Source organism: Canis lupus, chromosome 5 (genome assembly GCF_011100685.1).
Source record: "Canis lupus familiaris isolate Mischka breed German Shepherd chromosome 5, alternate assembly UU_Cfam_GSD_1.0, whole genome shotgun sequence".
In the NCBI taxonomy this organism is placed as follows: Eukaryota; Metazoa; Chordata; class Mammalia; order Carnivora; family Canidae; genus Canis; species Canis lupus.
The window spans coordinates 76,861,570-76,888,335 of record NC_049226.1 but is presented as its reverse complement, the minus strand read 5'-3'; the positions used below and the strand labels follow the sequence as shown (position 1 = coordinate 76,888,335).

Genomic DNA, 26,766 nt, shown 5'->3' with positions numbered 1-26,766 from the left:
CTAAAGGCTGAGTCTAGGTCAGCAAGGGGCCCTTTGCATATTGAATTTTGTCATATTTTGCTGAATATCCAGCTCTTTGCTAGACTGGAAGCTTCATGAGGGCAGGGCATTGTCTGCTTTCCTTAATATTGATCTTCAGAGACGAATGCATAATGGATACCCATTTGGTGAGTGACTAGATGAGGAATGGACATCCCCCAAATATGTCAAACTTTTAAATCTTTATCCTTGAACATAGGTGAAGAATTTCATTCCTAGTTTATGCCCTTTGCTACTCCAGGTGTGATCTTCCAGCAGCTGCAGCAGCAGCATCATAGATATCAGTACCTATGGGAGCCTATCAGAATGCAGTCTCAGGCCTCATTCCTATACCTACTAAATCAGGATCTGTATTTTAGGATACCAGGTATTTCCTTAAAAACTTATGGTCTGAAAACTATTCAATCACTCTCATTTGACCTGATAGCAAATAAATGAAAGATCTAAGTCCATTTTATAGATGATAAAAATATTTTAGGTGCCATGGGAGAATTAGGATCTGGGACTACATATTTCCAAAACTAAGTATTTAAGTTGTACTATCTTGAGCTGTTATCTTCCTCATGTCCCAAGAGGTTCAACCAGTGTTCTACTTCAGAGTAAGCCATGTGTATAGCACTTACTCTTACCAGCAGGCTTATAGGCTTAGCCCAGAATAAATAACTTTCCTGAAATATAGTTTGCATGTTGTATTAAAATAGCTTTCCTTTTATTATATAGTCAACCTTATCTACAAGAGAAACATAGAGAACTGGGTAATTATCAATTATTCAAATAGAATGTTTAGAAGGATGTGACATTTGGGCCTCAACAATTTCTCTTCATGTGTATTGACCCAGTCATTGGGTGAATGATTCCTTTTTTTTTTTTTTTTTTTAAGATTTTATTTATTCATGAGAGACACACACACAGAGAAGAGAGAGGCAGAGGGAGAAGCAGGCTCCATGCAGGGAACCTGATGTGGGACTTGATCCCAGATCTGCAGGATCACGCCCTGGACTGAAGGCGGCGCTCAAACCGCTGAGCCACCGGGGCTGCCCCATTGGGTGAATGAAAAAAAAAAATGTAAATATGTCTCTAATTCTTTCATTAGTGAAGGTGCTATGCTAAAGGTGACAACTCTGGCAACATAATAAAGTTACTGAGACTACAACCAGCATTACTTTATTTTGAAAATACAATTTGTACAATTTTGGCTTTTTATTTTAGTTGTGGCACAGGAGTCTGACCCGTTTCTTGGATTGTTTAGGCTAAATGTGCTAGTTGGGGCCAATTTGGATCAGAACAAACACTGGTCTTTCTTTGCTTCGTCCTTTGATGACTTAACCTGAGTGCCTCAATTTTTTTAGATGTTAAAAGCAGGTAATATTAGGAACTCATTATGGGATTGTTGTGAAGATCAGATCAAAAGCTTAGATCAGTGCAGTCTGCATACTAAGTATTCAACAAATGTTAGGTGGGATGATGATTAATGAGTTGGGGTGAACTGAGAAGTTAGTTCAAGTGATCTTTCTTTCTTTCTTTCTTTTACCAGCTTTTGAGCTTAACCTTTATATGTAGGATGCTCTTGTACATATAAAAGTAAAATATTTCTGCAGTATCTTTAACTCAGTTAAGACTAGCAGCACAATTTTATAGCCATATGTTTGGATATATGAATTCATGGAGATAATAGCGTAGAGGTTTGAGTATGGGTTTTAGAGGCACCTGGCTGGCTCAGCGGATAGAGCATGTGACTCTTGATCTCAAGGGAGCTGAGTTCTACATTGGGATAGAGTTTATTAAAAAAAAAAAAAAAAGTATGGCTTTGGAGTTAAAAAGGCATGAGGTTGGATCACAGCTCTGCAACGTACTCTTCCACGTGAGCTTGGGCAAGGCAGTTACCTCATCGGTAAAAAGAGATGCCAAGGCGCCTGGGTGGCTCAGTGGTTGAGCACCTTTGGCTCAGGTTGTTGGTTTTTTTTTTTAATAATAAATTTATTTTTTATTGGTGTTCAATTTGCCAACATACAGAATAACACCCAGTGCTCATCCGATCAAGTGCCCCCCTCAGTGCCCGTCACCCCTTTGGCTCAGGTTGTGATCCCAGGGTCCTGGGACTGAGTCCCACATAGGCTCCTCGCAGGGAGCCTGCTTCTCCCTCTGCCTCTCATGAATAAATAAATAAAATCTTAAAAAAAAAAAAGATGCCAGTTGACCTGCCTCATATGCAGTTTAAAAATTAAATGAAAAAAAATTAAATGAAATAAGTCATGTGAAATGCAATGCCTCGCATATAAATACTTACTACTATTTCTCAAAGGCAAATCGAGGACCAGATAGATGCCAACCCAATTGTCCCTCTTCGAGTAAGTCATTTCTTCCACTTGACCAAATCCAATAAGGTCTGACAAAGACAAGGGTAACCACGGGCACAACAAATCAATCTCTGAAGTCCGCGAACCATCCTGCAACTAAAACGAACAGAACCGCATATACCAAGAGCTGTGACCTCTACCAAACACACGCCGCCGGTTACACTTATTAGCCAGGTCAACTATTAGCCACTTTGCAAACCAAAATGTCTACCTCCAGAAGTCCGCAACCTCGCCGGTCACGTGACGTATCCCGACCCTCGTTTTCCCGGCCATTGCGTCAGCCGGCTTAGGGCCGCCTTCCTGGAAACCGAGTCGTAAGCTGATTCGTTCCCGGGATTGATTGGCAGGTGGGTTGATCAATAAAGTTCCCGGGACTGTAAGGCTGGGCGGGGCTCTTTCCATCCGCGCGCGTCATTGGGCGGGGCTGTGCGGGTTGCTGTCTGTCGTGGCTCCGGGCCGGTGCCGCGGAGCGTCTGTGGGAGCAGGTAAGCGCGGGCTCCGGGCGGTGGGCTGTGAGGGAGGAGTCAGGGACGGCGACCCTCGGGAGAAGCAGAAGGGCCTCCGAGAGTTTTGCGACGCCGCTGGAGCGGCCGGGTCGGGCCTGAAAGCGGGGCCGCCGCAGCGGGCTCCGGGGGCCCGGCCCCACGAGGCCTCTAGAGCCGGGAGCGCCGGGGACGGAGTGGCCTCGGGTGGCCTTGCCGAGGACCTAGACTTCGCGAGGATCACGATTGCCATTGACTACGCGCCCAAAGCTGTGGTTTTCTCTCCCCCGGTTTTAATCTCCTAGGGACCGACGAGGAGGTGGGGTGGGTGGTGCAAGGGTGGTCTAGATGCGTGGAATTCCCTCTGAGCCATTTCCTAAATTTTTAAAACTAGTGAAGTAGCTGACGCTGGTTCAGGTTCATCTGGAAGCACTTTCTGTGCCCCATCATGTTCAGCTGTTACTTCCAAAAGAGCCTGCATTTTCCCGTGTGCTTTAAGTTCACTTAACTATTCGCTGTTAAAGGATCATACCTAATCCTGAAATACTTATTTAGCAGTGGTTGTACTAGATGTTGAGGATGTACCCCTGATGGGAAGATGGACATTGAACAAGCAGTCCGATGCGTGTGGAAGGTATGAAGGAAGACGCCTGGAGCTACGAGAATAAAAATAGGATCTCGTCAAGAAGGAGAGAGAAAGCTTCCTTAAATAGGTCTCTTTGGAATTGATCTATCACAATTGAGGAATTCTAGGGAATGGGAAAAAGTGGAGTAGGGTAGACAGCTTACTTGGCAAATGAAGAGCACGTTGAAAGATCTGTGGCTAGAGCCTTAAACCCAAAGGCCAATGTGATTAAAGGTACTCAAGACCTTTATAGCGTCTGCTGGGAAGTGGACTCTGAGGACCATCCTTTATCCCAACCTTCCAGTGCATATACAATACAGACAGCCTTCCAGTATATATTGAACAAATGAATTTGTGATGGTGACATGGCTTTTAAGAGTCCTTGCCTCTGTAGGGCTTATTGTCAATATATTGGATCCTTATGTCATACGTTTCGCAGTTCTTTCTGTATGACTGTCACTCTGTTGAGGGCATAGCCTCCTTCATATTGGTTCCCAGCACAATGTGCATTTATAGATGTTGAATGAAAAAGCAAAATGGGACATTTATGTGTCTTTTGGAATACAGCTGATTTACCTCAGCCCGTTTAGAGGAGGAGCAATGAAAATTTTGAAACTGCTGTGATGTTGCTCAGTCAGAATTGGCACTGTATATTTATTTTTGCCACCGTTAAGACTCATTGAGTTCCACGATGAGAAGGGACGAGGAGGAATGTGGTGTGGCAAAGTTTCTAAAAATCCTAGCCTTGGCTCCTTATGGATATAAAAGTCCTTATCTGTGGGAGTTTTAGTTCTCTCTTTGTCTCTTTCAGCCAGTTTTACCATCTTTTTGCCCGAAGGGCTTTATTGGAGTAATGAGTTGATTGAATTGTGAATAAATTGTTTGAAATTGTGGTTAAGGATAAATCTGAATCAGAGTCCCTTGTTCACTATGTACGTCTTTATCTTCCTTAGAAGAAGGGGGGAAAAACATGGCACTAAGTGACTTAAAGTAATAGCATCCATCCATGTTCCTTTAGGGCTTTCCACTTTACGGATTGCTTCCAAATATTGGATAGATTTTGAGTCTCACAACACCTGGGCAGAGTAGATACTACTTTTTTACCAAAAGAAACATATTGGGGACAAAGTCACTTATTTAAGGTTAGAGTTGGGTCTAGAATTCTAGAGACTAATGTCAGCCAGATGGTTCCCATTTTTCCAGATGCCGAGTGCTGCATGCCATGACAGCTCCATGCCAGTGATTGGGATCTTCCACCAAGGGCTGTTACTTTTCCACAACCTGCCTCTCAGGAAAATCATAATAGATGAGAAAGGGCTTTGAAATTGTCAAGTTGTTTTCTAATTTTTCTCTCTTCCGATTCCCTTTCTCTTTTACTGATTCTGAGCTCTACCTCCTTTTTTTTTTTTTTTTTTTTTAATGATAGTCACACAGAGAGAGAGAGAGAGAGAGAGAGAGAGGCAGAGGCAGAGACATAGGCAGAGGGAGAAGCAGGCTCCATGCCAGGAGCCTGATGTGGGATTCGATCCCGGGTCTCCAGGATCGCACCCTGGCCCAAAGGCAGGCGCTAAACCGCTGAGCCACCTAGGGATCCCCTGAGCTCTACCTCCTTAGTGTGGCTGCAACATCCTCGCCCCCTAGGAATATAACTGGCAGTCTGCCAGTTGTTCTGGGGGTGCTTAGGCTAGGTGGAGGCAGGTATAATCTTACTTGCAGGCAGTTCCTTGTATAGCAAGGCCCCAGGTTCTCTGCTGTTGACAGCAGCCTCCCAAAGACAGGCCAAACCTAGAGACCCTGGCTTTAGGGATAATGGGACTTTGCATGATCCAGGCATGTAGATGAGCACAGAGCTGAAAGGGGCTTTAGAGTTCATCTTATAAGGACCTTTCCATTTGTTGGTGAAGTGAAGTAACTCCATTAAGCTTTTATAGCTAGGACTGGAACCCAGGTCTCCTGAACATCCCCCCCATCCCTAGTAGGCTTCTCTGCCGGACTGTAAACCATGAGGTTTTTATTCCCATTTCTTAATTCCTGGCCTAGGCCATGGCACAGAGGATGCATTACACATCTTCATATTTGGAATAAGTGAATACAGGAAGAAAATGCTCCTGCTCTACTTGATGTCTTGGTGTATTGAACCTATTGAGGTTGGCATGGGAAAGAAGAACATGTGGGGCTGTTGGCTGCTGTGTGCAGCAAATTTTGCTTTGATGTTGATTTTAGCCTCAGATGTTACAACATAGAGGTTTTAGGATCAAACAGATAACCAGTGCCCTGCTTTGACTTGGCCTGTGGAGCCAGGAGTCTTGTGTAATACCTACTTATCTCTTAGTCGCAGTTCCTCTAATTTTCCTTCATTTTTCTCTGATTAGTTCCATAGGGCTACTTTCAAGATGGACTCGACCCTAACAGCAAGTGAAATCCGGCAGCGATTTATAGATTTCTTCAAGAGAAATGAGCACACTTATGTTCACTCATCTGCCACCATCCCATTGGATGATCCCACTTTGCTTTTTGCCAATGCGGGCATGAACCAGGTAAGGGTTTTTACTTTTTTCTTAATATCATATTTATTTTTTTAAGTAAGCTCTCTGCCCAAGGTGGAGTTTGAACTCAAGACCCCAAGATCAAGAGTCACATTCCCTACCTAGTGAGCCAGCCAGGTGCCCCTGGTTTGCGTTTTCTTCTAAGTAAAGAACTGTGTTTTATTAGTCATTGGCTAGGTTAATTTTGCTGAGCCATGAAGAGACCTATTAATTCCGCTTTCGTGATTCTCTTTCAACTCTTCATTATCCTTGTTTTTTTTTTTCTTTTTTCTCTTTCTTCCTTATTTTTTTTTTAAAGATTTTATTTATTTATTTATTTGAGAGAGAATGCACAGCAGAGGAGGCAAGGAGAAGGAGAAGCAGGGGTCCCAGGACCCTGGGATCATGACCTTAGCCAAAGGCAGGTGCTTAATGGACTGAACCAGCAAGGCATACCTCCCTCCCCTTGTTTTTTCCTTTATAAAATTAGTGAGTTCTTCAAGATTCTTTCAAAGCTCTTTCTTTCTTTCTTTCTTTCTTTCTTTCTTTCTTTCTTTCTTTCTTTCTTTCTTTCTTTCTTTCTTTCAATATTTATTTATTCATAGACACAGAGAGAGAGGGGCAGGGACACAGACAGAGGGAGAAGCAGGCTCCACGCAGGGAGCCCTATGTGGGACTCGATCCCGGGTCTCCAGGATCACACCCCAGGCTGCAGGTGGTGCCAAACCGCTGCGCCACCGGGGCTGCCCAAACCTCTGCTTTCATTTCCATTCTGAGCCATGCAGCTTTATTGACTTTAAAAATTTTGTTTTTAATTTTTTTTTTAAGATTTTATTTATTTATTCATAGAGACATAGCTAGAGAGAGAGGCAAAGACACAAGCAGAGGGAGAAGCAGGCTCCATGCAAGGAGCCCGACGTGGGACTGGATCCCGGGTCTCCAAGATCACGCCCTGGGCTGCAGGTGGTGCTAAACCGCTGCGCCACCGGGGCTGCCCTGTTTTTAATTTTTTTAAGATTTATTTATTTAGAAAGAGCATGCACATGTAAGGTTGTGGGGGTAGGAGGGGCAGAGGGAAAGGAGGGAAGAATTCAGGCTGACTCTTCCATTCAGCTCAAAGCCCCATGTGGGGCTCAATCCCATGACCCTGAGACCATGACTTGAGCCAAAATCAAGAGTCAGACGCCTAACAGACTCAGCCACCCAGGTGCCTCTATTGATTTTTTTTTTTTTTTAAACTCTTAAAGCTACTGTCCCCAATACCAATTTGGATCTACTGCCGTAGAAACTTTATTAGTAGGATTTATGTTTGGGGCAGTTGAACTATAACAGATAACTTGAAAGTTTTGTTGTGATATTGAAAACTGTTTTGTCAGGCTGACTATGGACTGGAAGTGGATTCAGGTTACATAGTCCCTTCAGGGTTTTCCTTTGGTGGTTCTCTTGGAGCCCCGCTTAGCCTAGTGAACCCACTGGCTCTTAGAATGTGGCTCACTTTGCACTAAGTGATAAGTTGACATTTTCTTTTCTTTCCTGGCATAGAAAATTAGAGGCAGTGGGGGGAACATTTTCCATCTTTTGTAATAACTGTGAAATCATACATATGTTTTCCGTGATATGTATAAGTCCTTTGTATAAACCTGGAATAGGGGGCACTAATTTTATGTGGACTTGGAAGGTGATGGGTTTTCTGGAACACTGGAAAAGTTCTATTCTAGTGAGGCATTCCTAGGCATGGGTTTTGTCTTCTCCCACATGGGCCGACTAGGTAGGAGAACCGTGGGAGTCCAATGTTCTAATGTACTCTGAATAATAGTAATTATTAGACTGTTGTATGTAGCGCTTCCTATGATGGCTAGGCACTCTTCTATGTCCTGTACGTATGCTGACTCATTTCATCCTCACTCTGTACTGAAGCACTGACAGCTCAAGTAAACTGCCCAACCTGATATAGCTGGTGAATGCTGGAGTGTGGTTTTGAACCCCAGGTAGTCGTTTGCTTAACTTTTGTGCTATACTGCCTCTTAATCAGAAATACCTTGATGGGGTTTTGCTTCCCCCCCCCCCCTTTTTTAAAAACATTTTTAAATAGTATTTATTAGGCATCTGCGCTTTTTTAGGTACTATGCCAGGTGCTAGCTACACAAAGATAAGCAGTAGAGTTTTTGCTTTTAAAGAGTTCATGGTCTAGTTCATAACTGTCCAATAGAGGGCACCCTGGGTGGCTCAGCAGCTTAGCGCCGCCTGCAGCCCAGGCCTGATCCTGGAGACCTGGGATCGAGTCCCAAGTCTGGCTCCCTGCATGGAGCCTGCTTCTCCCTCTGCCTGTGTCTCTGCCTCTTTCTTGCGCGCGCGCGCTCTCTCTCTCTCTCTTTCTTTCTTTCTGTTTCTCATGAATAAATAAATAAAATCTTTAAAGGAAAAAGAAAGAATTGTCCAATGGAACTTTCTACGGTGATAGTAATGTTCTATAGCTGGGTTGCCCAATATGGCAGCTACCAGCCATGTATGGTTTTTTTTTTCCTTTTTTAGATTTTAAAAATTAATTAATTTTTTAAAGTAATCTCTACACTTGGTGTGGGACTCGAACTTACAACCCCCAGATCAGAGTTGCATGCTTCACCAATTGAGCCAGCTAGGCGCACCCCAACCCCATGCATGATTATTGAGCTGGTGTGACTGAGGAACTGAATTTTTTGTTTTTAAATATTTTTAATTAATTACTAACAATTTCATTTTAATTAATTTTACAAATCACGAGTGACTAGTGGTTACCAAATTGGACAGGTCTAGTGGGAAAATAAAGCAAAGTTACATAACAATGATACATTAAAGTGTAAGTTGATAAATCCTGAGAGCAAAATAATACCTTCTTTCTACAAGTCATTTGCAAAGTTGTGCTGATTTTACTCCCTTAATAGGTCTCAGTTTCTTTTCTTCCTTATCACCTTTACCATGAAGCCACTACATCAGTTTTTAAAAAAATTTTTTTTTAAGATTTTATTTATTTATGAGAGACACAGAGAGAGGGAGAGAGAGAGGCAGAGACACAGGCAGAGGGAGAAACAGGCTCCATGCAAGGTGCCCGACGCAGGACTCGATCCCGGGACTCCAGGATCATGCCCTGGGCCGAAGGCAGGCGCCGAACCACTGAGCTACCCGGGGATCCCCCTAAAAATTATTTTATTTTCTTTTTAAGTCAACTCTAAGCTCAACTGGGGCTTGAACCTCATGACCACAAGATCAAGAGTCACTTGTTCTACCGACTGAGCCAGCCAGGCACCCCCAACATATCACTTTTATTTTTTTTTTTTCAATTTTTTTTCTATCTATCTATCTATCTATCTATCTATCTATTTACTTATTTATTTATTTATTTATTTATTTATTTATGATAGTCACAGAGAGAGAGAGAGAGGGGCAGAGACACAGGCAGAGGGAGAAGCAGGCTCCATGCACCGGGAGCCCGATGTGGGATTCGATCCTGGGTCTCCAGGATCGCGCCCTGGGTCAAAGGCAGGCGCCAAACCGCTGCACCACCCAGGGATCCCATCACTTTTATTAATTAATTAATTTATTATTATTATTTTTTTAAGATTTTTATTTGTTCATTCATGAGAGACAGAGAGGGCGGGGAGGGGGGGGCAGAGACAGAAGGAGAAGCGGGTTCCATGCAGGGAGCCTGATGCAGGACTTGATCCTGGGACTCCAGGATCACGCCCTGGGCCGTAGGCAGGCACTAAATCGCTGAGCCACCCAGGGATCCCCCACATATCACTTTGAGAATAAGTTCTTCCAGAAAGGTGTTCTAAGCCCCGACCACCAGAGACTTATGAGGAAGCGTGAGTTTCACTACATCAACCTCTGGCTGTTAGCACAGATCCAGCAGGCCTTCCCCTTGTATAGGTGGTGTTACTGGCAGTGGTGGGGACTGTGAGAGAACTAGGACCAGGGAGAAGCTGCTCCAAGATAGGCTGCCTCTGCTGTGGCTCCATCAGGCCGCCTACCTCCCAAGTTTCTGTATTCCAGGCTAATTAAATCACAAACCGAACAGTTTATGTGTGGTCTCTTCCTGCCAGCATGTGACCACCTGATAGATCTGCATCTCCTTAAAAGTTGAAATGTTCCCTTTCTTTTTTAGTTCAAACCCATCTTTCTGAACACTATTGACCCATCTCACCCTATGGCAAAGCTGAGCAGAGCTGCCAATACCCAGAAATGCATCCGGGCTGGGGGCAAACACAATGATCTAGATGACGTTGGCAAGGATGTCTATCATCACACCTTCTTTGAGATGTTGGGCTCCTGGTCTTTTGGAGATTACTTCAAGGTAAGCTCAAAGAGAAGATTCCTTTGGGGTTTTGAGCAAAATGATCCTCTCCATTGAAGGATATGGATTCCAGTTTTGCTTGTTATAAAATAGGAAGTATCATCATCTAGGAGATTCAGGAAAGAAGGATATTTATTAATACTAAGACTTCCTGAAAGTAGTACCTTTCATTTGATGTTTTCAGGTTATGTTTTGGAGGTCTTGTATAAATTGATCCTGAATTTATTTGGCTGTGTTGATAGTGAAAATGTTGCAGTTTTATATTTGTGTTCCTAGGATCTGGGCGTTTCCTACTCATACTAAATAGATTTTGGCTTGGCCACATTCCATGTTCTTTCTTTTTTTGTCTTATTATAGGAATTGGCATGTAAGATGGCTCTGGAGCTTCTCACCCAAGAGTTTGGTATTCCAGTTGAGAGACTTTATGTTACTTACTTTGGTGGGGATGAAGCAGCTGGTTTAGAACCAGACCTGGAGTGCAAACAGATCTGGCAAAACTTAGGGTAAGAATGTATCTCACATGTTGAGTGTGGAGGAATAAAGGGATTTCTAACTTGGTGCCATAGTGGGGTATTAGAGTTTGGAGTGCATTGCCATTTCTTGTTTTGGGCTATACATTTTGAGATGGAGGTGGAAGTGACTGGGTGCAATATCCTTTAGTGCATTATTTGCCTTTATTTTATTTTTTTAAGATCCATTTATTTGAGAAAGAGACAGAGTGTGAGTAAGGGGAGAGGCAGAGGGAGAGGGGGAAAGAGAATCCCAAGCAGACTCCATGATGAGCAAGGAGCAGGAAGGGGGCATGACCCTGAGATCATGACCTGAGCCAAAGGCAGATGCTTAACTGACTGAGCCGCCTAGGTGCCCTACTCATTTTCTTATTCTTTTCACTCTTAGAAAAGCATAGCTTTTTACCACACTTAGCACAGTTTCTCAGTTTCATTCATTCATGTATTAATTAATTACTTTTACTCCAGGAATATTATTCCAGTCCAGCTTCCCCTGGTACCTGGTCTGAAACCCCTACTTGGTTAGATTCTGTGGTCTACATGTACTTGGACATTTTGGGCAGTAATGCATGTGAACCTTAAATAGTACTCTTGGCATAGGAATCCTGTTTTGCTTGGCTTGTGTATATCTGGACTCTGTTTATCCAGTATGCTCAATCTCTTTTGAGTGTTGTATTACCTAACAGTTCTCAGCAGAGTCCAATATTTTTAAAAATAATTTTGATCTTACTAAATTCCTTTTGGTATCATTTTAAGGTGAAACACTGGACTAAATTGGGGCATAGAGAAGTGACTTGAAATACTCAGTAGGTGTTTTAATGCTTATACTGTTTCCATTTTTAAATGTTTTATTTTTTTTTTAAGATTTTATTTATTTTTCATGAGAGACACAGAGAGAGAAAGGCAAAGACACAGGCAGAGGGAGAAGCAGGCTCCACTCAGAGAGCCTGACGTGGGACTCAATCCCGGGTCCCCAGGATCACACCCTGGGCTATAGGCAGCACTAAACCCCTGTGCCACCAGGGCTTCCCTGTTTCCATTTTTAAAATTAAAGAACATTTGCAAAGAAAGTGCTTAAATTGTGGTCCTATTGAGCATAGGTGTTTTCATTTTTATGTGTTTTCTAGGCTCAATCCCTATCTTTGCCCATTTTTATTTAGTTTAAGAATGTAGCCCCTTATGTATATTTTGTATTCTATTATAGTCATAGCTTAGTCATTTTTTAACTTTTAATCTATCTTTTTAAAAGCTGGAAATGCATAAGAATCTCCTTTTGTGGTAGATGCAAGTCTGGGCAAGAATCTTGTCAATAGCTGTAACTGGGCTTGTCTTTCCTACCCTGTACAGGCTGGATGACACCAAAATCCTCCCTGGCAACATGAAGGATAACTTCTGGGAGATGGGTGACACGGGCCCGTGTGGTCCCTGCAGTGAGATCCACTATGACCGGATTGGTGGCCGGGATGCTGCACACCTCGTCAACCAGGATGACCCCAATGTGCTGGAGATTTGGAACCTTGTGTTTATCCAGTATAACAGGTGGCCGTGGGGTCCTGAACTGTTCGTGCTAATAGCAGCACCTTAAGCCAAGTAGAGAAAGAGGAACTCAACGCAAGGCTGTCTTCTCATCCTCATCTTTGGGGACAGTGGAGTGGAGCTATAGAAGGCACTAAAGGCATCAGGGGATCTTGTGGACAATATTTAGATTTTATTTCTCAGGTTTTCCCTCTGATCTCTGAGACATGGTTGGATTTAATCTTTTGTTTTTATTACTTTTATTTTTAATTTTTTTATTTAATCTTTTGTAAATTACTTTTATTCCACATAGTACTCACTTCAAGACTATTCCTATGATGTCATTTTTGTGGTAATTTGGACTGTGATTTGATTCTATTTTTTTTTTTTTTAAGATTTTATTTATTTGACAGAGACAGTAGGTAGGAGAGAGAGGGAGAGAGAATCTGAAGCAGACTCTGGACTGAGCACAGAGCATGATGTGGGGCTCGATCCCACAACTGTGAGATAGTGACCTGAGTCCAAACCAAGTGTTGGACGCTTAACCAGTGGATCCCCCCAGGCATCCCTATGGACTGCAATTTTAAAGCTCATTAGCTTGAGGCTTGCCTCACTTTTTATTTAGTTGAGGAAGAGAGAAAGAAAGTGAGAGGGAGACCACACAAGTCGTGGGGAGGGGCAGAGGGAGAGGGAGAAGCAGACTCCCAACTGATCAGGGAACCTGATGCAGGACTCTGCCCCAGGACCCTGAGACCATGACCTGGGCTGAAGGCAGATACTTAACCAGTGGAGCCACCCAGGCACCCCTTGCCTCACTCTGTAATAGGCCCCAGAGTATTACTTCCTTTTTCCCCTCCACTCCCCTCCCTCCCACCAAACCAGACAGGCAAATGGCAAATAGAGCCTGCAATCTGTGCTATATAAGTGAGTTTTAACCAGTGGGGAATGGTTAGCACCCAGAGTAATTTCAATTTCCTCCTTCTCTGGATCTTGCAGGGAAAGTGATGGCATTTTGAAGCCTCTTCCTAAGAAAAGCATTGACACAGGGATGGGCCTGGAGCGACTGGTGTCTGTACTGCAGAATAAGATGTCCAACTATGACACGGACCTTTTTGTTCCTTACTTTGAAGCCATTCAGAAGGTACTGGTCCTATTGTAAACATTGCAGACTTCTGTGGAGGTTTCTAGGTGGGACTCTTAGCAGTACAGTCAGAGATAACATAATATCTTTGCCAGCTAAGAGTACCTGTGACCATCTGTCACTTTAATTGTTAATAACCTCAGAGGTTCTAAGCACAAGTTGCTGTAGTTTGTTGAGTGCAGGGGCATGTCTAGAGGCTCTTTACCCCTGCTGTCTTTCTTGGTGTTAAAAGATCTGGCAAGAGGGTCATCCTTTCCCCTATGTTCACTCAGTCCTCTTGGAACCTCTAGAGCAAGGCCATGCCAGAAGGGCTACTTCCTAAAGAGCTTCCTCCTGGTTTTTATCTGTAGGGCACAGGTGCCCGGCCATACACTGGGAAAGTTGGTGCCGATGATGCTGATGGGATCGATATGGCCTATCGGGTACTGGCTGACCATGCCCGGACCATCACCGTGGCACTGGCCGATGGTGGCCGACCTGACAACACAGGACGGGGGTAAGTATATTTGTTACGCATGGCATGGTGTTAGGATTGCCACTGAGTTTATTGAGTCTCCATGGAATTTAAGGCCATTCTTTTTTTTTTTTTTTTTTTTAAGGCCATTCTTTATTCTTTTATTTGTCTTAGGTAGTTGGAGGAATCCCTTTATTTATTTTTTTTTTAGGGATTAAGAGAGTTTTAGGTCGTGTTACAGAGTTGCCACTATATTAAATCTTTGCTGCTAAGTACAAGATAGGATACAGATTGTATTTTAGGTTGTCCAGTAGGATATTGGCAAGGAGGGAAGGGGTAGATACTGATTAGCCCCGGGCAGTTTTATTACTGACGGGCAGTACCTGGGATTTGGGGCACCAGCCATCTGGGTTATACCTGCTTCCATCTCTGGATCAGCAGAATGTGGTAGAAAAACAAAGCAGAGTTATCTTTGATGCATATTTGTGGGTATATCTCTGAGTTTTCTGCTGGAATTAATGACCTCAGGGACACACGAAAAACAGTCTTAGGGTCAAAGAAAGTCTCTGAAAGAAAAAACTAGTCAGGGCAGCCCTGGTGGTGCAGCGGTTTAGTGCCGCCTGCAGCCCGGGGCATGATCCTGGAAACCCTGGATCGAGTCCCACGTCAGGCTCTCTTCATGGAGCCTGCTTCTCCCTCTGCCTGTGTCCCTGCCTCTCTCTCTCTCTCACTCTCTGTGTATGTGTCTCTATGAATAAATAAATAAAATCTTAAAAAAGAAAAAAAAAAAAAAAAAAACTAGTCATGTTGCTTTGGGTAGAATTCTAAAAGCCCCGAATTAGAATTACCAAATGCTTACCTTGGAAAGTTGCCTAGAGCAGATGGTTTTCTGCATGTTTCAGGTATGTGTTGAGACGGATTCTCCGCCGAGCTGTTCGATATTCCCATGAGAAACTCAATGCCAGCAGAGGGTTCTTTGCCACATTAGTAGATGTTGTCGTCCAGTCCTTGGTAGGTGTACCTCCCTGCTTAACTGTGTTCTGCTAATGCACAGAGCTTAGAGGGATGAAGTGGGAGTTAGCATACTGTTAATGAGTTTTGAGGGGGGTCACGGAATGGTCCCTGTCCTTATTGAGCCCACATCTCTGTTTCCCCTTTGCCAGGGAGATGCATTTCCTGAGCTGAAGAAAGACCCAGATATGGTAAAGGACATCATTAATGAAGAAGAAGTGCAGTTTCTCAAGACTCTCAGCAGAGGGCGCCGCATCTTGGATAGGAAAATTCAGAGCCTGGGAGACTGTAATACCATTCCTGGTAAGGACCCATTTTATTCCAGGCTGGTTCTTCTGTCCAGAAGAGGCAAACCCTTTTTCAAAAATGACTGGAGTCCTGTGTCTCCAAGGGCTAAGGCTTTTACTATAAAATTGGGTTTATCATAAAATTATAAAAGTAATACGTTATTGTGGCAAAGTGTTTAACACAGAAGTAAAAAATGAAAATTCTCTTTCCTAAACTCATTTTTCAGAGTTAACAGTTTTTACCTATTGTATAACTATTCAGGGCTTTTCTCTATTTGCATACACATGTATGTAGGGGCATATGTGTGTGTTTTCCAGCAAAAGGGGAACATATATACTATTCTGCAACTTGTCTTTCTTTTTTTTTTTTTTTTTTTTTATTAGACTGGAAAACTCCAAAAAAAATTTTTTTTTTTGACTTTTTATTGCAGCATAAGGTACAAGGGGAAAGCATGATGAATTTCCACAAACTGAGTACACTCATGTTCAGATTAAGAAACAGAACTTTACCAGGAGACCACCTGTACTTCCTCCAGGTCAATTCTGAAGGATTTGATAGATTTTCTGACAAGTGAACAGAATCAATACTAACTTGCTTTGTCTCCAGTTCCTTCTGTCACTGCCAGCTTCCTTTGGAAAGGGCAGGGACTGTCGTGTCAATCTTACACAGTTCCCTTTGTGCTCCAGGGGACACTGCGTGGCTCCTCTATGACACCTATGGGTTTCCAGTGGATCTCACTGGACTGATTGCTGAAGAGAAAGGCATGGTGGTAGATATGGATGGATTTGAAGAGGAGAGGAAACTGGCCCAGGTAAAGAATTTGGGGAGTGAGCAAGAAACCCAGCACCAAACAAGGCAGGACTTGGCTACAAAGAACAAGAGTTTCCTTCCATTAAAGTCTTTGAAATTCTATTTTTCCCCAAGACCAGGGAGTGTCAAACGGGAGCACTTTCGCCTCAGGGGATATTTGTCAATAATGTGTGAGGATACTTTTTGGTTTCTACAGCTGAGGGTAGGATGCTACTAGCATCAAGTGGTTAGAAGTCCAGGAGGCTGCTCAATAACCTACATTGGACAGCCACCCAGAACAAAGAATTACCTGGCCCTAAATGTCAGTAGTGCTAAGATTGAAAAACTGTTCTAGAGCTTTATATTGGGCATAGTTTAGCAATTTGAATTAGAATTTCAGAATTATTTTTCCCACATTAGGGTAACTTCTGTTTATTTCTCTTACTGGCAGCTGAAATCACAGGGCAAAGGAGCTGGCGGGGAAGACCTCATTATGCTGGACATCTATGCTATTGAAGAGCTCCGGGAGAAGGGTCTGGAAGCAACAGAGGATTCCCCAAAGTATAATTACCATTCGGACTCCAGTGGGAGTTATAGTACGTCCCTATGTTACTGTGTGTACCTCTGTTGAGTCTCAAGATTAGGAACTTAGGGTATTTATCAGAGCCTCTCCTGCCTCTCCTGTAGTACTAGAGTCATGCTCTGCAATTTCATATACCCAGAGACCCATGGCAATTAATTTTTTAACTCTTTATTTGGGAATAATTATAGATTCATAGGACAGTCCCCATACTCTTTACCTAGTTTCCCCTAACTATAAAACCTTTCAGGAAACCGGGAAATGGGCAATGATACAATCATCAGTGGCTATTGAATTTTGCATCAAGGATAGCTGCATTCTAGGGGTCCCTGGCTGGTTCAGTTGGTAGATCATGTGACTTTTAATCTTGGGGTCTTGAGTTAAAGCCCTGCAGAAATTAATTAAATGAATAAATGAACGAATGGAATAGAATAGTGGCATTCTAAAGTTAAGCATCAAAAGAAAGAAACAGGCAATACATGTTTTTACTTTTGTTCTGTCAGAGATCCCTAAATCTATCCAAGCAAGCCCATAAAATGAACAAATTCATTGTGAATTGACCTTGGGAGTAGGGAATTTATTACTGCTTCTAAATACTTAACCAGATTTGCTGGGTTCCTGTTCAGTAGCTCAGAGATAGAGTGACTGGAACTGCCCCAGTGATGTGAAAGTTTCACCTGGAAAACCTCCCCGTCCCAAGCAAGCTATGACAGTTGGGTCACTCTACTGAGTGTTACATTCCCTGGTAATAAGCCCTTTTGTTGAGTCTAATGGTCTTGCTTGTAAAATAAAATTAGACAGTTAGAACCTAAGGACCAAAGAGAATCCAGCAAAAGACAAGAATGTGTGATGAAGTCATTGACTCTGTTTTTCCCCTTCTCTGCAGCATTTGAGAACGTAGTGGCCACAGTGGTGGCTCTGCGCAGGGATAAGATGTTCGTGGAAGAAGTGTCCACGGGCCAGGAGTGTGGAGTGGTGCTGGATAAGACCTGTTTCTATGCTGAGCAAGGAGGGCAGATCTATGATGAAGGCTACCTGGTGAAGGTTGAGGACAACAGTGAAGATGTGAGCCAACTGTTCATCCTTGCTGGCCAGGGATGGGGTATCCAGCTGAGGGCTGGGCCTGGACTGGGGTAGCTTTTCTGGCTCCTCACACTCCTGGCCTTGGGGAGCAGACATAACTGATCTTTTGGTGTGGTTCATTATTAGTGTTTCTGAGGCCAAGTGAGTTGCCTCTTGTACCACTGATTCAGTTGCCATTAAGTCCCTCTTAGCAGGATCTTTGCAGTCAGGTTGCATCAGTTGATCCTGGGTTCATCCAGGCTTTCCTCATGAAGAAGAAAAGGTAGCTCTCTGGAGAGCAGACTTCCTTGCAGAAGCCCCAGCCTCTAGCTCTGCCACTGTTGACTCTGATCTTAGATGAGTTACCTCATCTCATGGGCATCAGGTTCCTCCTGGTGGCTTTAAATTCTCTTAAGATGCTCCTTAGCATCTGTGTATATATACACATATATTTGTGCACATATAAAGTGGTCTATATATTTAATGGTAAATAAGGTATGGTTAAACCTTAAAAATGAACATGTTATTTTACCAGGAAGAGTGAGTTTACTGGGAAATAGAGAATTGCAGTGTGGGACATGTAAGCTATGGCAAAACCATAGGCGAGTCCAACAAAGGAAGTAGAGGAACTGATATTTTATGGAGGAGGAGAAGGAGGAAATTGGGAGGGGTTGTTTTAAAGGAAAGTCCATTGGAGAAAATCACAAGTTTGGGGTGATGATGGTTTCTTGTTGGCAGAGTTGGAGGAGTAATTGATTTCTCCTAGGAGATCCATCTGCATCTTATCTTGTTAGGGCCTGTACTTGATGGTTTGGTTCTATAATTGACAGTTCTTTCTGAAATGAACTACTGTTCCTGTTCCAGCCTCCGCTTCTAGCCACTGGGCTTCACTTTAGTGTGGTTGCTTTTTATTAGTTTTCAGTGGATAATGGTGTCTGTGTGCATTATACAATACATGTAATGGTATTAATAGTATAAAGTATGTATAATGGCATATACACACATTAGTACGGAAGGGCTTAGAAAATATGTAACATATATAAAGATATATATGTATGCGTGTATATATATATATATGTTGGATTTATTTACATATTGTTCTCCTGGACTGCTCTTAGAAAATGGAATTCACAGTGAAGAATGCTCAGGTGCGAGGAGGGTATGTGTTGCACATAGGCACCATCTATGGCAGTCTGAGAGTGGGGGACCAGGTCCGGCTATTTATTGACGAGGTGAGTTGCATTATGCTGGTTGGCATTGGACCTGGTTAGTAATCATCTCCCTTTTTTTAAAAAAATTTAAATTTCAGCTTTATTGAGGTATAGTTGACATAAAATTCCAAAGTATTTCAAGTGTACGTCATGGTGACTTGATATACGTTATGAAAAGAACTCATCTTCTTTGGCTTTAAATTGGTCTGGTCCTTGTTGATCACTCCTCAGAGAAAAGATTATTACAAATCTGATGCAGGAGCACATTTTATGAGGGGTGCAGCTGTGAATTCTTAAATGTGTATGTTCTCAAATCATATGACCGTGATTGTATTTTATTTTTATTTTATTTATTTATTTTAAGTAATCTCTGCACCCAGTGTGGGGCTCAAATCCATAACCCCGAGATCAAGTCGACTGCTCCTCCAGCTCAGCTAGCCAGGCATCCCAAATGACAGTGACTTTAGTTGAGACTTACAGACTTGTTTCATGGATTCCCCTTCTCCAGATTAACCACAAATACTCCTTCAGGAGCCCAGAATCCTGTATTAAAAAATAGATCCTGTTTGTGTGACTGAGCTCCAAAATAACAGGAGCTTATTAAAACAAGGTAGAAATGTGTTTCTCATCTTGGAGTCCAAGCTGATACAGAGGCTCTGCCCCACAAAGGCATAGGGCCCAGTTTTTCCTTGTTTGTTTTTCTATCCTCATTGTTGCCCTTGATTTCATAGTCTAAGAAGGTAGCCACCGAATCCATTGGTAGGCCAGGCATTGGCAAACTTTTTGTAAAGTTTCAGATAGTTGATATTTTTGGTTTTGTGAGCCATAAAATCTCAGTCACAACTGTACACCTCTGATGTTGTGGCATAAAAGTGCCATAGATAATATATAAACACATGGGTGTAGCTGTCTTCAATAAACCTATTAATGAAGAAAGACAAAAAGCTAGATTTTGGCCCACAGGCCATAATCTGCCAACTCTTACTTCTTAGTCTAGGTAGTGGGAAAGAGGAAGGGGAGGGCAGGTTTCTTCCCGGTAATGGTATGCATCACATCTGCTCACCACCCATTGACCAGAATTTAGTCATATGGCCACAGTTAGTTGCAAGGGAAGCTGGGAAACGTAGCCCTTATTTCAGGCAGCCATGTATCCAACTAAAAATTCTAGTAGTGGGAAAGGAGAGAGCAGATATTAGGGGATGACGGCAGACCTTTCCACCAGCTGCCCCTGCTCTTCACAGCCCCGACGGAGGCCCATCATGAGCAACCACACAGCCACGCACATTCTGAACTTCGCCCTTCGCTCTGTGCTCGGAGAAGCTGACCAGAAAGGGTCCCTGGTTGCTCCTGACCGCCTTCGGTTTGACTTCACTGCCAAAGGAGCCATGTCCACCCAGCAGATCAAGAAGGCTGAAGAGATTGCTAATGGGATGATTGAGGCAGCCAAGGTAGGATTGTGCATCAGCTCTTGGGTCATGAGCCTTGCTTCTTCCTGTACCAGCGCTTTTCTTTGTGGAGCCTTCTCTGAAGTCCAGATGTTCTTCCTCTATTGGACCATACCCTGCTAAACACACAGATTTGTTTGAAGCAGTAATTCTCAACTGCACTGAGTGTAGGGGCAGTGGTATCCTGTGGAGGGGCCTTAGGGCCTCTGGGGAAGGGGGCAGAGGGAGGTCTGTGCTCTACCCTCTCCAGAGCTTTTCTGGTTTTATTTCACACAACTATAGTGCACCCATATGAGATTTGGTTCACAGTTTAGCAAAATAATTGGAAATTCCTATTTTGATCCCTTTGACTTTACTCATGGTGCCTTATTTCGGGAGGCTCAGGGCACATGATGGGCAGAGCTGGGATTAGAAACCAGAGTCCTGCCTACAAGACCATGCTTTCCCTGCCACTTCCTACTGCCCCTCCAGAGATCTTTTCCTATCTTTTTTCTGTCTTCTTTCCATGGCAGCCAGTCTACACCCAGGATTGTCCCCTGGCAGCAGCTAAAGCCATCCAGGGCCTACGGGCTGTGTTTGATGAAACCTATCCTGACCCTGTGCGAGTCGTCTCCATTGGGGTCCCAGTGTCCGAGCTGTTGGAAGACCCCTCTGGCCCTGCTGGCTCACTCACTTCTGTTGAGTTCTGTGGGGGAACGTGAGTAGAAGGGGAGCAGTGGATGGGACTGGCTTTTTGTTAATCTGGTGCTATCCTTGGAGGAAGTGAGTAATAGGCTAGACCCACGCTTACTTTTTTAAGGTTGAAATGAAGTTCTCAGAAATACACTTTTCAGATTGCATTCCCAAGAACCTTAGGATCCCGTGCTCCTGTCAGACCCCTTGGCGTCCAGCATTGACATTTGCTGGCTTTGTGATGAAATGTTCTTCCTAGGATGGAAAAAAGTATTGTCTTAACGTTTAGTTCACAGTTGCTTGCTCTTGTGTCCTGGGCTGATTCTGATAAGAAGGCCTGTGAATTCAGGCTTCAGGAAGGCCATGGAGCGCTCACCAAGCTCCTGAGCTGTTCCTAGCTCTTCTCCATTCTGGGGTCTTCACTTAGCTTCTTTTGCCAGCTTGAGCAGCATCTGGGGATTCACTCCATTGCCTCAGGGCCCCTGAGTCAGGCCCCACCGCACACCCAGCTCAGGTTGGGTTGCAAGAACTACTTGTTTCCAGCTGGAGTCCTCTGTAGCCCTTGGGGTCATTTTGGGATGGTGTGGTGGCCTGGAAAGTTCTTGCTTGCAAAGGAATCTCGTTGAGAAGAACATCCTTCAGGCCATGGTAGAGCCCATACAGGGCCTCCTGTGAGCTGCAGGCAGGCAGGGAACAGGTGCATGTGTGAGGATGGCTAGGAACCTGGGACACCTCATTCCTCTGCCCAGCTGAATTTGGCCTTTACCTGAGCCCCACTCGGCCTTAATGCCTCTTCACTCTTTAGAGCACGGGAAGCTGCCTACAAAGCCTTTAATGCCACTGAAAGAATGACTGAAATTTAATGAGCATTTGAAATTCTCTGAGCAACTGGGGAATAAAACCTGTTTCTAGGATTATGAGATTTTAAAGGTAATCCTCGGATAGTGTCAGTAGTGGCAGGAACAGAAGAATATAGTTTCTGTTGCAAAGAGGACCAGAACTAGGAATGAATGTAGAGCCCACCAGCAGGAACATTGTGTTGGGTGTTAGGCACTTTGTTTGATCTCATCTGATTTTCACAGTAGTCCTGTGAGGGAGAATTAACTGCATTTTATACGTAAGAACACTGAAGCTCAGAAAGGTGGTGTCTCAGTGTAAGAGTGTTCTCAGTCCCAGCTAGGCTTTCTCTGACTTTCCTGGCCTGAGCCATACCCTGAAATCAAGTGAAGGGCCTCTTCCCGCTGTGCCCTTGTCGGGGCTTCCCTGGAACCTCAAAGACCTCAGGCTCTCACTATGGTCTCCCAGGTGTGGCAAGGAAGGACCAGGGTGCGTGGGCTTTCTTGTCACCGTGGACTTTGTCCTCTGCCACTCAGGCACCTGCAGAATTCCAGTCATGCGGGAGCTTTTGTGATCGTGAGTGAAGAAGCTATTGCCAAGGGTATCCGGAGGATCGTTGCTGTCACAGGGGCCGAAGCCCAGAAGGTGAGCGCCGCAGGCTGGTCTGTAGCTTATTTGAACAAGGCAGGGGGAGCACAGTCTGTGAAATCTGTAGTGTAGACGATTAAGTAGCTGCTACACACAGAATTGGAAGTAGGATGCTACCCCCAAACTGTCTGCCAGTGACCCCTACCTGGCAGAAAAGAACCACCACCTACATGACTTTTTTTTTTTAAGATTTTATTTACTTATTCATGAAAGAGAGAGAGGCAGAGGCATACCCAGAGGGAGAAGCAGGCTCCCTGTGGGGACCCCGATGTGAGAGTGTCTGAGCCAAAGGCAGACACTCAACTGGTAAGCCACCCAGGCGTCCTCGTATAGGACTACTTAGCTATACTGTGTTTAATCTTAAAAAAAAAAAAAAAAAATTCTGCCATTTATTCCATAATATATCTGCTTCTAGGAGGGTAAGCTATAATTCTGCTGTGGCTTCCAGTGCCCCCAGCACTGACTCACATCTCCCTGGGTGTACATGCCTAGTTTGAGACACCTAGTGTACAGGGCTAGTTGCTCCGGGTTGGGGACTGCAGCTGGGGCCTGATATGTGCTGAAGCTTGAGGACTGGTCATTTTGTTGGGGTGAGAAGGGCTCCTGGCTCGGGAGTTGTTGGTTCTCCCCTGAGCCTGAGGCAGTGCAGCCTTCCTGCTGGTCAGGCTTGTGAGGAGGGCTAGGGCATGAGGCCACCAACGCTGGCTCCTTAAAGAATGAGAAACTTCTAGTATCCTGGGAGTTCCATAGCCTGCCATCAGTGCTTGCCCCAGTTTACAGCAGGAGTGAAGCTGAAAGTTACCTGACTGGGAGCTTACAACTCTGCCCCTCTCTAGGCCCTCAGGAAAGCGGAGAGCTTGAAGAACTCTCTCTCTGTCATGGAGGCCAAAGTGAAGGCCCAGACTGCGCCAAACAAGGACGTGCAGAGGGAGATCGCTGACCTTGGGGAGGTAGGGGTGGCCTCCCCCCTCAAGCCCTGCTCGGGGCCAGATGAGTCAGACACTCCCTGAACTCTCAGGTCCTGGTTCTCAGGGCAGTGGACCTTTGATCTCTTGTCTGGCAGCCTTGCAAAGGGGTCTTCATGGATCCGGGCCTGTGAGCTCCTGTAATCTACTTGCTGCCCCCACTGCCAGTGGCAGGGCCTGTTCAAAGCACCCGTGGGCATCAGTGTTGAGGGACTTGGGGGAATGGGTGCCCACTGTTGCCAGGCCTCCTCATCTCTGTTAATATGTGGAGGCTTCTTGTGAGCCCATCACAGGCTGTGTCCACTGCCTGGTAGGGACCAACTCTTATAGGAGCCCCAGCTCTCTTTGCCCCCTTTCTCTCTTGCCCTACTTGGTACAACTCATATAGTTGCTCATAGGGTGACTGGTCTCTAGGCCAGTGGATACCTTTTTGTTTTATGTTTTCTCTTTCCTTCTGGATACTAGCCAGGGAAGACTTTGGTGTTCAAAGCCAGAAAGGTGGGGTGGACTTATGTCTCATCCTAGCTCCTTGTGGTCCAGATTCCAGTGGTATTCTGGTTCTGGTTCCAGGTCCTGGCCACTGCAGTCATCCCCCAGTGGCAGAAGGATGAATTCCGGGAGAATCTCAAATCTTTGAAGAAGATCATGGATGACTTAGACCGGGCTAGCAAAGCTGATGTCCAGAAGCGAGTGAGTCTTGCTGTACTGGTGGCTGGAAGGGAACACGGAGGATTCACCCAGCAGAGACTGTGTGGACAGCTGTCTGGGCCTTTGACCTGAAGCCTCTCTTGTGGATTTCCTTGCAGGTGTTGGAGAAAACAAAGCAACTCATTGACAGCAACCCCAACCAGCCCCTTGTCATCTTGGAGATGGAAAGCGGTGCCTCGGCCAAGGCAACTTGGGGGCTGGGACTCCCTGTGTTGCTTTATACCTGTCTACTACTTTGTCTCCTTTCTGGGTCTCAGCCCTCTGGTGGCTGAAGTGTGAGCTTTGTGGCTCTGAGTAGAGTGGATGCCTGAGGGCCTACTCTCTGGTTTGAGGTTAGGCTGAGCCATGGAGGAGGCTGGTGGCCTGAGAGCTACAGCTCCTGGAGATGTAAGACACACCTCAGAACCAGAGTGTGGGTGGGTCCTCCTCCACACAGACTCTTGGGACCAGTACCTGCTCTTAGAAGGGGGTGGACCGCAGGGGTGCTCTGAGAACTGAGCTTTGCAGACTCGCACCATGCAGAGCATGGCACCCCTTCCCCAGGCTGTGGCCTGACATCAGTTTTCCCCATAGGCCCTGAATGAAGCCTTGAAGCTCTTCAAGACGCATTCCCCTGAGACATCTGCCATGCTCTTCACAGTGGATAATGAAGCTGGCAGGATCACGTGTTTGTGTCAAGTCCCCCAGGTCAGAACACCTTGCAGCCCTGTACTAGTGGGAAGTGGTATTTATAGCTTTTCTGAGGAAGCTTGGTTCTTCGAGTTGTTTGCCCAAGACCCTTGTTTGCATGTGCAGCCAGTTAGAAACAGCCATTCTTCTGGCCTCCTGTTTGTCACCTCCTCCAGCACCCCTACCCTCAGGCCCTCTCCTTGGGGGGGATGTGTTTAATCATGCTGAAGCCCAGCTTGCCGGTGCCTGCCCTGGGCTGTAGTACCAGCTGGAGGATCTGTCTCAACCCTGGTGGCAGCACCCAGGAGGGCAGGAGTGGGCCTTTAAGCTCCTCCATACTTTTCCTTTTCCACCCCTGTCCATGTCTTCCTCAGTCTCGTCTTCTGTCCTGACTCCCACGTCCCCTTTCTTTCTTCCAGAATGCAGCCAACCGGGGCCTGAAAGCCAGTGAGTGGGTGCAGCAGGTGTCAGGGCTGATGGACGGCAAAGGTGGTGGCAAAGATGTGTCTGCTCAGGCCACAGGCAAGAATGTGGGCTGCCTGCAGGAGGCACTGCAGCTGGCTACCTCCTTTGCCCAGCTCCACCTGGGAGATGTGAAGAACTGAAGGGTAGGGGCAGCTTCTACTGGGAAGCATCCTTCACTTACCCAATGCATCCGTCCAGCCAGCTCTCCACCTGCCATGAGGACATTTGGATCTTGGGACCTTTAAACAGCCCTGTCTGTCCTAACCCAGCAGTAACTGGAACTCACGCACCTGGGAGCTAGCCTGTGACTCATTGCTCACGTTACATTTCTGCCCTGAGCCCTCCCTACATACCAGCACCATGTCTAAAACCACTACCCCAGGATTGCTATTTATCATGACAATGCTCGTGTCTGTAGATAAGAGTTCTTTTAGGCCTCTCTGCTGCAGAGAATAAAAGGACTATGTGCAATACTCAATGATGCTATGTGATCTCTTAACCCCCCACCTCTCATAGGAGCCCCCTGTGTAATAGCCTATGGCCCCAACTGGCTTCTGGTTGTGGTCCTCATCGAGTCCAGCTCAACTCCTGAACTTTGGGAATGGCCTCTGGATTACCTGAAGACATTGGTGAAGGTGGCCCATAGGATGGGGAGTTGAGTGGGTGAGATGGAGAGAGTCATTAGTCATTCAATAGAAGATGGGCCATGGGGTTACTGGAAGCACTTTATAGGAGAAGCTCTCCCATTCTTAGGCCTGTGTCCCTCTTCCTCTCCTTTTTGATGTTGAGCAGTCAGGTGTGAGATCAGAGGTGTTCTTAGGGTGCATTAGGTGACTACCCCTTTCCCTTTGACCCATCATTGCTGGTTCCCTGACCCAAAGATGGATAGGATCGATCGGGACCTGCCCTGGTCCCGAATCCCTTCACTCAAGTCTGAAGACAGCTGGGTTTGGAAACTGTTCGCTGGGGAGGTTAAAGGTTCTGCTTGTTTGTGCTAGCTCTGGCTGATTTCGTGTTCCCTGGGTACAACAGTTGGCAGTGGGGCCCAGGTTAACTAGTCCCGCTGACAAGGAAGGAGGCGAGCAGCAGCAGAGGCTACCTGCTCTGGTCACCAGCCTGGGGGTGAGGGCCCGTCCTCGCCGGGAGTGAGAAGCAGCAGGGGGACATGGTTCAGCAAGACGTGCCAGGTGAGGACTCCTAGGGGTACGGAGTGTACACAATCCAGTGCAGGAGAGAGAATGTTCCATTCAACAAGCGTTACTCCTGCCAGGGCACTGAGGAATGACCATGTCTTGGGCAAGACGGGAACACGTAGGAGATGGTCACACGTGTAAGTGCAAAATAATTTCAACCTTTACAAGTGAAAGGACGCAGATGTGCGCCCTGGGGTTGCGCTGGCCCGAGAGGCTAGCGTTCAGGCAGGCCGGCCCGGTCCCCCC

The 26,766-nt window shown here is 45.2% G+C and overlaps 1 protein-coding gene across 4 annotated transcripts; it reads left to right on the top strand.

Annotated features, from left to right (window-relative positions):
* Positions 1-21: 21 nt before the first annotated feature.
* Positions 22-25,805, top strand: AARS1 (alanyl-tRNA synthetase 1). 4 transcript variants are annotated; one of them, XM_038538346.1, is made up of 23 exons: positions 22-167; positions 281-406; positions 2,342-2,743; positions 5,876-6,040; positions 10,170-10,358; positions 10,716-10,861; positions 12,215-12,406; positions 13,379-13,523; positions 13,874-14,019; positions 14,880-14,988; positions 15,141-15,291; positions 15,963-16,087; positions 16,517-16,661; positions 17,532-17,710; positions 18,826-18,939; positions 20,160-20,366; positions 20,876-21,060; positions 22,409-22,517; positions 23,357-23,470; positions 24,056-24,175; positions 24,292-24,378; positions 24,767-24,880; positions 25,282-25,805. In XM_038538346.1, the coding sequence occupies exons 4-23, from the start codon at positions 5,897-5,899 to the stop codon at positions 25,465-25,467; spliced, it is 2,907 nt and encodes a 968-aa protein (XP_038394274.1). In that variant the 5' UTR covers positions 22-167; positions 281-406; positions 2,342-2,743; positions 5,876-5,896; the 3' UTR covers positions 25,468-25,805. The 4 variants fall into 4 exon arrangements, with proteins under 4 accessions (XP_038394274.1, XP_038394275.1, XP_038394272.1 ...); XM_038538344.1 differs by lacking the exons at positions 281-406; positions 2,342-2,743 and having other exon boundaries at positions 27-167; XM_038538345.1 differs by lacking the exons at positions 22-167; positions 281-406; positions 2,342-2,743 and adding an exon at positions 2,790-2,881.
* The last annotated feature ends 961 nt before the right edge of the window (positions 25,806-26,766 follow it).